The following is a 10,268-nucleotide window of genomic DNA, read 5'->3' on the forward strand; positions in this document are numbered from 1 at the left end:
GTCGTATGGCGTCGTATGGGGTCGTATGGGGTCTCTATGGGAGGCTATGGGGGACTATGGGGTCATATGGGGTCGTATGGGGTCCTATGGGGGCTTATGGGGTCCTATGGGGTCTTATGGGAGGCTATGGGGTCGTATGGCGTCGTATGGGGTCGTATGGGGTCTCTATGGGAGGCTATGGGGGACTATGGGGTCATATGGGGTCGTATGGGGTCCTATGGGGGCTTATGGGGTCCTATGGGGTCTTATGGGAGGCTATGGGGTCGTATGGCGTCGTATGGGGTCGTATGGGGTCTCTATGGGAGGCTATGGGGGACTATGGGGTCATATGGGGTCGTATGGGGTCCTATGGGGGCTTATGGGGTCCTATGGGGTCTTATGGGAGGCTATGGGGTCGTATGGCGTCGTATGGGGTCGTATGGGGTCTCTATGGGAGGCTATGGGGGACTATGGGGTCATATGGGGTCGTATGGGGTCCTATGGGGGCTTATGGGGTCCTATGGGGTCTTATGGGAGGCTATGGGGTCGTATGGCGTCGTATGGGGTCGTATGGGGTCTCTATGGGAGGCTATGGGGGACTATGGGGTCATATGGGGTCGTATGGGGTCTCTATGGGAGTATATGGGTTCACATGGGGTCCTATGGGGTCTTATGGGGTCATATGGGGGCTTATGGGGTCGTATGGCGTCGTATGCGGTCTCTATGGGAGTTTATGGGGTCATATGGGGTCTCTGTCGGTCTCTATGGGAGCCTATGGGGGACTATGGGGTCTTATGGCGTCGTATGGGGTCCTATGGGCTCTTATAGGGTCGTATGGGATCATAACAGGTCTCTATGGGGTCCTATGGGGTCCTATGGGGTCAGATGGGGTCCTATGGGGTCCTATGGGGGCTTATGGGGTCGTATGGGGTCATATCAGGTCTCTATGGGGTCATATGGGGTCCTATGGGGGCTTATGGGGTCGTATGGGGTCATATGGGGTCTCTATGGGAGGCTATGGGAGGCTATGGGTTTCTATGGGAGCCTATGGGTTTCTATGGGAGTCTATGGGGGACTATGGGGTCTCTATGGGGTCCTATGGGGGCTTATGGGGTCGTATGGGGTCCTATGGGGTCTCTATGGGTCTCTATGGGAGTCTATGGGAGTCTATGGGTCTCTATGGGTTTCTATAGGAGTCTATGGGTCTCTATAGGAGTCTATGGGGTCCTATGGGGTCCTATGGGGTCTTATGGGGTCGTATGGGGTCATATGGGGTCTCTATGGGTCTCTATGGGAGGCTATGGGGGACTATGGGGTTGTATGGGGTCATATGGGGTCTCTATGGGAGTCTATGGGAGTCTATGGGTCTCTATGGGAGTCTGTGGGGTCGTATGGGGTCATATGGGGTCCTATGGTGTCATATGCGGTCCTATGGGGGCTTATGGGGTTGTATGCGGTCGTAGGGGCCGTATGGGGTCCTATGGGGTCTCTATGGGGTCTTATGGGGTCCTATGGGGTCATATGGGGTCGTATGGGGTCGTATGGGGGCTTATGGGGTCTCTATGGGTCTCTATGGGAGTCTATGGGGTCCTATGGGGTCTTATGGGGTCGCATGGGAGGCTATGGGTTTCTATGGGAGGCTATGGGGGACTATGGGGTCGTATGGGGTCTTATGGGGTCAGATGGGGTCCTATGGGGGCTTATGGGGTCTTATGGGGTCAGATGGGGTCTCTATGGGGGCTTATGGGGTCCTATGGGTTTGTATGGGAGTCTATGGGTTTCTATGGGTTTCTATGGGGTCTTATCGGTTCATATGGGTTCATATGGGGTCCTATGGGGTCGTATGGGGTCTTACAGGTTTTATGGGGTCATATGGGGTTTTCTGGGGTCCTGTGGGGTCCAATGGGGTCTTATGGGGTCCTATGGGATCTTATGGGGTCCTATGGGGTCTTATGGGGTTTTGTGCGGTTCTGTGGGGTTGTATGGTGGTCTATGGGGTCCTATGGGGTTCTATCGTGGCCTATGGGGTCCTTTGCAGCCTTATAGGGGATTATGGGGTCCTATGGGGTTCTTATGCAGTCTTATGGGGTTCTATGGGGGCTTATGGGCTTATATGGGGTCCTATGGGGTCCTATGGCGTTGTATGGGGTCCTTATGGGGTCCTTATGGGGTTCTGTAGGGGCTTTTGGGTCTTCTTTGGTTCTTATGGGGTTCTATGGGGTTCTTATGGGGTTTGCTGGGGGCTTATGGGGTTCTATGGGGTTGTGTGGGGTTCTTATGGGGTTCTATGGGGTTCTATAGGGTCTTATGCGGTCTTATGGAGTCCTATGGGGGTTTCTGAGGTGCTATGGGGTCGTATGGAATCTTATGGGGTCCTATGTGGGCTTATATGGGATTATGGGGTCCTATGGGGTCTTATGGGCTTGTATGGTTGTCTATGGTGTCTTATGGGATCCTATGGGGTCTTATGGGGTCCTATGGGGTCTTATGGGGTCTTCTAGTGTCCAACGGGTCTAATAGGGCCTTATGGGGTCTTACGAGATCCTATGGGGTTTTATGGGGTTGTATGGTGGCCTATGGGGTTCCATGGGGTTCTTTGGGGTCCTGTGGGGTCTTATGGGGTTGTATGGGGTCTAATAGGGTCATATTGTGTCATATGTGGTTTTATGGGGTCTTCTAGTGTCCTACGGTGTCTTATAGGGTCGTGTGGGTTCCTGTAGGATCCTATGGGGTCTAATAGGGTCTTATAGGGTCTTCTAGGGTTGTATGGTGGCGTGTGTGGTTGTGTGGAGTTTATATGGGATTATTAGGGGTTTTGGGGGGATTAATGGGGGTTTATGGGGGATTAATTGGGATTAATTGGGGTTGTGGGGGGATTAATTGGGATTAATGGGGTTTTATGGGGGATTAATAGGGTTTATGGGGGATTAATAGGGTTGGGATGGGGGAAAATGGGGTGGGAATGGGGTTGGGATGGGAAATGGGGGTGGGAGTGGGGGGATTAATTGGGATTAATTGGGATTAATAGGGATTTATTGGGATTAATTGGGGTTGTGGGGGGATTAATAGGGATTATTAGGGTTTTATGGGGGATTAATGGGGTTTATGGGGGATTAATAGGGATTAATAGGGTTGGGATGGGGTGAATGGGGTGGGAATGGGGTTGGGATGAGAAAATGGGGTGGGAGTGGGGGGATTAATTGGGATTAATTGGGATTAATTGGGGTTGTGGGGGGATTAATTGGGATTATTAGGGGTTTTATGGGGATTAATGGGGTTTATGGGGGGATTAATAGGGATTAATAGGGTTGGGATGGGGTGAATGGGGTGGGAATGGGGTTGGGATGAAAAAATGGGGTGGGAACGTGGGATTAATTGGGATTAATTGGGATTAATTGGGGTTGTGGGGCGATTAATTGGGATTATTAGGGGTTTTATGGGGGATTAATGGGGTTTATGGGGGATTAATGGGGATTAATAGGGTTGGGATGGGGCGAATGGGGTGGAAATGGGGTTGGGATGAGAAAATGGGGTGGGAACGGGGGGATTAATTGGGATTAATTGGGATTAATTGGGGTTGTGGGGGGATTAATAGGGATTATTAGGGGTATTAGGGGGATTAATGGGGTTTATGGGGGATTAATAGGGTTGGGATGGGGAAAATGGGGTGGGAATGGGGTTGGGATGGGAAAATGGGGTGGGAACTGGGGGATTAATCGGGATTAATAGCGATTAATAGCAATTTGGGGAGGATTAATAAGGATTATTAGGGATTAATAAAGGGATTTTGGGGTTGGCAGAGAGGAACCTGAATCCGAAAGCTGCTTGTTTGAAGAGGAGGGAAGAGGAAAAAGTGGGTTCGGATCCTCCTCCCTTGGCTTTGGCCGGAGCTCACGGGGCCATGGGGGATGGAGGAGGTCATCTGGGGCAGATGTGAGGAAAGGTGGGTACTTAATAGCGATTAATAGCGATTAATAGCGATTAAGAGCCGAGAGTAGGGGAGTAATTGGGATTAAGAAGGGTTTGGGGGGGGATTAATAGGGATTAATAGGGATTAATAGCGATTAATAGTGGAAATAAGGAGATTATTAGGGATTAATAGGGGTTTTGAGGGGATTATTAGGGATTAATAGCGATTAATAGCGATTAAGAGCCGAGAGTAGGGGAGTAATTGGGATTAAGAAGGGTTTGGGGGGGGATTAATAGGGATTAATAGCGATTAATAGCGATTAATAGTGGAAATAAGGAGATTATTAGGGATTAATAGGGGTTTTGAGGGGATTATTAGGGATTAATAGCGATTAATAGCGATTAAGAGCCGAGAGTAGGGGAGTAATTGGGATTAAGAAGGGTTTGGGGGGGGGATTAATAGGGATTAATAGGGATTAATAGCGATTAATAGTGGAAATAAGGAGATTATTAGGGATTAATAGGGGTTTTGAGGGGATTATTAGGGATTAATAGCGATTAATAGCGATTAAGAGCCGAGAGTAGGGGAGTAATTGGGATTAAGAAGGGTTTGGGGGGGGATTAATAGGGATTAATAGGGATTAATAGCGATTAATAGTGGAAATAAGGAGATTATTAGGGATTAATAGGGGTTTTGAGGGGATTATTAGGGATTAATAGCGATTAATAGCGATTAAGAGCCGAGAGTAGGGGAGTAATTGGGATTAAGAAGGGTTTGGGGGGGGATTAATAGGGATTAATAGGGATTAATAGCGATTAATAGTGGAAATAAGGAGATTATTAGGGATTAATAGGGGTTTTGAGGGGATTATTAGGGATTAATAGCGATTAATAGCGATTAAGAGCCGAGAGTAGGGGAGTAATTGGGATTAAGAAGGGTTTGGGGGGGGATTAATAGGGATTAATAGGGATTAATAGCGATTAATAGTGGAAATAAGGAGATTATTAGGGATTAATAGGGGTTTTGAGGGGATTATTAGGGATTAATAGCGATTAATAGCGATTAAGAGCCGAGAGTAGGGGAGTAATTGGGATTAAGAAGGGTTTGGGGGGGGATTAATAGGGATTAATAGGGATTAATAGCGATTAATAGTGGAAATAAGGAGATTATTAGGGATTAATAGGGGTTTGGGGGGGATTATTAGAAATTAATGGGGATTAATAGTGGAAATAAAGGGATTAATATGGATTAAGAAGGGTTTGGGGGGGATTAATAGGGATTAATAGCGATTAATAGCGATTAATAGTGGAAATAAGGGGATTATTAGGGATTAATGGGGGTTTTGGGGGGGATTATTAGGGATTAATAGAGGATTAATAGTGGAAATAAGGGGATTATTAGGGATTAATGGGGATTTTGGGGGGATTATTAGGGATTAATGGGGATATTGAGGGGGATTATTAGAGATTAATAGCTATTAATAGCGATTAATAGTGGAAATAAGGGGATTATTAGGGATTAATGGGGGTTTTGGGATTATTAGGGATTATTAGGGATTACTTGGGATTAATAGCGATTAATAGTGGAAATAAGGGGATTATTACGGATTAATGGGGTTTTTTGGGGGGATTATTAGGGATTAATAGCAATTAATAGCGGAAATAAGGGGATTATTAGGGATTAATAGGGGTTTTGGGGGGATTATTAGGGATTAATAGCGATTAATAGCGGAAATAAGGGGATTATTAGGGATTAATGGGGGTTTTGGGGGGATTATTAGGGATTATTAGGGATTAATTGGGATTAATAGCGATTATTAGTGGAAATAAGGGGATTATTAGGGATTAATGGGGGTTTTGGGGGGATTATTAGGGATTATTAGGGATTAATAGGGGTTTGGGGGGGATTATTAGGGATTAATAGGGGTTTGGGGGGGATTATTAGGGATTAATGGGGATTAATAGTGGAAATAAGGGGATTATTAGGGATTAATGGGGATTAATAGCGATTAATAGCGGAAATAAGGAGATTATTAGGGATTAATGGGGATTTTGAGGGGATTATTAGGGATTAATAGCGATTATTAGCGATTAATAGCGGAAATAAGGGGATTATTAGGGATTAATAGGGGTTTTGGGGGGGATTATTAGGGATTATTAGGGATTAATAGCGATATTAGGGGGATTATTAGTGGAAATAAGGGGATTAATAGGGATTAATTAGGATATTAGGGAGATTATTAGCGTTATTAGGGGGATTAATAACGATTAATAGCGTTATTAGGGTGATTAATAGCGTTGTTAGGGAATTAATAGCGTTATTAGAGTGATTAATAGCGAAATTAGGGGGATTAATAAGGATTAATTGGATTATTAGCGCTATTAATAGGTTTATTAGGGGGTTATTAGCGCTATTAATGGGGTTATTAGGGATATTAGGGGGTTATTAGCGCTATTAATAGGATTATTAGGGGTTATCAGGGGGTTATTAGCGCTATTAATGGGGTTATTAGGGATATTAGGGGGTTATTAGAGCTATTAATGGGATTATTAGGGGTTATTAGGGGGTTATTAGCGCTATTAATGAAGTTATTAGTGGTATTAGGGGGTTATTAGCGCTATTAATAGGGTTATTAGCGCTATTATTAGGGCTATTAGTGCTATTATTAGGGTTATTAGGATTATTATTAGTGCTATTAGGGTTATTAGGGCCAAATTTTGGGTTATTAGGGCTATTAATAGGGTTATTAGCGCTATTAATAGGGTTATTAGGGCTATTAGTTGGCTTATTAGCGCCATTATTAGACTTACTAGCGCTAATATTAGACTTATTAGCGCTAATATTAGGTTTATTAGTGCTATTATTAGGGCTCTCAGGGTTATTAGGGCTAAATTTCGGGTTATTAGGGCTATTAATGGGGTTATTAGCGCTATTAATAGGGTTATTAGGGCTATTAATTGGTTTATTAGCGCTATTATTAGACGTATTAGCGCTAATATTAGGGCTATTAGCGCTAATATTAGGGTTATTAGGATTATTATTAGGTCTATTAGGGTTATTAGGGCCAAATTTCGGGTTATTAGGGCTATTAATGGGGTTATTAGGGCTATTAATTGGCTTATTAGCGCCATTATTAGGGTTATTAGCGCCATTATTAGACTTATTAGCGCCATTATTAGGGTTATTAGCGCTAATATTAGGGTTATTAGTGCTATTATTAGGGCTATTAGGGTTATTAGGGCCAAATTTCGGGTTATTAGGGCTATTATTAGTGTTATTAGCGCTATTAATAGGGTTATTAGGGCTATTAATTGGCTTATTAGCGCCATTATTAGGCTTATTAGCGCCACTATTAGACTTATTAGCGCTAATATTAGGGTTATTAGGATTATTATTAGGGCTATTAGGGTTATTAGGGCCAAATTTCGGGTTATTAGGGCTATTAATAGGGTTATTAGGGCTATTAATTGGGTTATTAGGGCTATTGGCTTATTAGCGCCATTATTAGGGTTATTAGCGCCATTATTAGACTTATTAGCGCTAATATTAGGGCTATTAGGGGTATTATTGGGGTTATTAGGATTATTATTAGGGCTATCAGGGTTATTAGGGCCAAATTTCGGGTTATTAGTGCTATTATTAGTGTTATTAGCGCTATTAATAGGGTTATTAGGGCTATTAATTGGCTTATTAGCGCCATTATTAGACTTATTAGCACCATTATTAGGGTTATTAGTGCTAATATTAGGGTTATTAGTGCTATTATTAGGGTATCAGGGCTATTAGGGCCAAATTTCGGGTTATTAGTGCTATTATTAGTGTTATTAGCGCTATTAATAGGGTTATTAGGGCTATTAATTGGGTTATTAGCGCCATTATTAGGGTTATTAGCGCTATTATTAGGGTTATTAGTGCTATTATTAGGGCTATCAGGGTTATTAGGGCCAAATTTCGGGTTATTAGCGCTATTAATAGGGTTATTAGGGCTATTAATTGGGTTATTAGCGCTATTAATTGGCTTATTAGCGCCATTATTAGACATATTAGCGCTAATATTAGCCCTATTAGCCCTATTATTAGCCCTATTAGCGCTATTATTCCAGCCCCCGAGCTAATAATGAACTTAATTAAAACGATCCGTTGGCTCGTTTCGCCTCCCGGGCCTCATTAACCTCCTCATTAGGCTAATTATTAGCCTAATTAACCTCATTAACGAAGCTTTTCCCGTTACAGGTCCAGGACCGCCTTCCTCCACCCCCCCCCCCCCTCCTTTCTTTTCCCCCCTTCTTCATTTCCTCCTTAATTAATTAAGACAAGTCTGACTAACGAAGAAACGCAGACGCCAAGCCGAGAGCTCGTCATTAGCCAATTAACGACGATTAATTAAGCGCTAATGAAAAAATCCTCGGATTCTTTTTGTTTGGTTTCGGGGTGCCTCGAAAAAAACGATGAGAAGAAGCAAGAAAATTAATTAGCGATGAATTAATTAAGCCGCCTAACGAAGGAAGCGTCGTTTTGGGGGGGGCGGGCGGGAGGGTGATTAAGTCCTAATTAATTAAGAATCGCAATAATTAAGACGGAACGAAGTGTACTTCGAGGTAGGCCGGATGCCGACTCTTCCAATAAAGACGGGGGGGGGTTAATTAATTCATTAACGAGGCGGTTCGTTAACGAAGGAGGCGGGCGAACACTTCTTAACGAGCGACCGAAGCTCGTTAACGAAGCCGCTAATTAAAGGCCTGAGGCCTTAACGAAGAGACTTTCCGCATAGGATGTAAATAAGCCCCCCCCCCCCCCACGTGATGTTAATTAGCTACTTAATTATTTCAACGACCGGATTCATGAATGCGGCCGTTAATTAATTATTCAGTCGTTATTCAGTGTTAATTAATTAATTAACGGCCGCCTCGCTGGGGATTTTTGGTTGGTTCATTATTGCTTTTCCCGGGTTTTTTTTCGACCGCTGTGCCTTCTTAATTAATCGTCCCATTTTGTCGTCGTGCTTAATTAATTCCGCGGAGGGGGGGGGGGGGGGGGGGTTAATTAATTCCTTAATTAACGAAGCGAAAGGGGAAGAGGGGGGAGGGGGGGAGGGGAAGTAATTAAAAGGAACGGGAGGGAAATGGGGGGGGGGGTGGTTAATTAGTGAATTAAAGATGGCGGGTTGGGGGGTTAATTAGTGAATTAGTTAATGAGTTGATGAGTTAATGAGTTTTTGTTGGGGGGGGGTGATTAAGGATTGGTGTTAATGAAGATGTCGTCTTAACGAGCCTTATAACCGAGCACTTTGCGGAGGAGGGGGCGCTAACGAAGGCGGCGTTCGTTAATGAGAGGCGGGGGGGCTCATTTGCATAAATTAGCATGGCGGGAGCGAGACTTAATGAGTATGGCGGGTGAGGATGAGGTGGGAGGAGTTGGTAATTAGCGAGGATTCGGTAATTAGCGGCGAACGGATCGCGGCGAGGTGGATTCCGTGCGTCATTGGTGGAAAGCTGTGCTCATTTGCATAAATTAGCATGCCCGGATTGTGAAAGATCGTTAATTAGCATCGCTAATGAGGATTGGAATGGAGTTAATGAAGAACTCTTTAATTAGTGACTTAATGAGCAGCAGATCGTCGTCGAATTGGAATCCATGTGTTGGCTTCTCATTGGTGGAAAGCTGAGCTCATTTGCATAAATTAGCATGCCCGGATTGTGAAAGATCGTTAATTAGCATCGCTAATGAGGATTGGAATGGAGTTAATGAGGAATTCGTTAATTAACGGCCTTAATGAGCAGCAGATCATCGTTGAATCGGGATCCACGCCTCGGCTTCTCATTGGTTGAAAGCAGGACTAATTTGCATAAATTAGCATGCGAGGAGCGAGGAAGGTCGTTAATTAGCATCGCTAATGAGGATTGGAATGGAGTTAATGAGGGATTCGTTAATTAACGGCCTTAATGAGCAGCAGATCGTCGTCGAATCGGAATCCACGCCTCGGCTTCTCATTGGTGGAAAGCAGGACTCATTTGCATAAATTAGCATGCGAGGAGCGAGGAAGGTCGTTAATTAGCGTCGCTAATGAGCATTGGAATGGAGTTAATGAAGAACTCTTTAATTAGTGACTTAATGAGCAGCAGATCGTCGTCGAATCGGGATCCACGCCCCGGCTTCTCATTGGTCGAAAGCTGAGCTCATTTGCATAAATTAGCATGCCCGGATTGTGAAAGATCGTTAATTAGCATCGCTAATGAGGATTGGAATGGAGTTAATGAGGGATTCGTTAATTAACGGCCTTAATGAGCAGCAGATCGTCGTCGAATCGGAATCCACGCCTCGGCTTCTCATTGGTGGAAAGCAGGACTCATTTGCATAAATTAGCATGCGAGGAGCGAGG

The 10,268-nt window shown here is 44.4% G+C and overlaps 1 protein-coding gene across 25 annotated transcripts in view; it reads left to right on the top strand.

The window, feature by feature from the left end:
• Window positions 1-8,890, top strand: part of TCF4 (transcription factor 4) — a 203,781-nt gene extending 194,891 nt beyond the window's left edge. For 9 of the 25 annotated variants that reach the window (XM_090132430.1, XM_090132429.1, XM_090132431.1 and 6 more), the window contains one exon: window positions 3,780-5,760. In XM_090132430.1, coding sequence (XP_089988556.1) covers window positions 3,780-3,916 — 137 coding nt within the window. In that variant the 3' untranslated portion in view covers window positions 3,917-5,760. Of the gene's footprint in view, window positions 1-3,779; window positions 5,765-8,122 lie in introns of those variants that run through there. The other 16 variants (XM_090132426.1, XM_090132428.1, XM_090132435.1 and 13 more) reach the window with 6 other exon arrangements.
• Window positions 8,891-10,268: the final 1,378 nt, after the last annotated feature.

The sequence above is a fragment of the Phasianus colchicus genome, chromosome Z, assembly GCF_987193195.1.
Source record: "Phasianus colchicus chromosome Z, bPhaCol1.hap1.1, whole genome shotgun sequence".
In the NCBI taxonomy this organism is placed as follows: Eukaryota; Metazoa; Chordata; class Aves; order Galliformes; family Phasianidae; genus Phasianus; species Phasianus colchicus.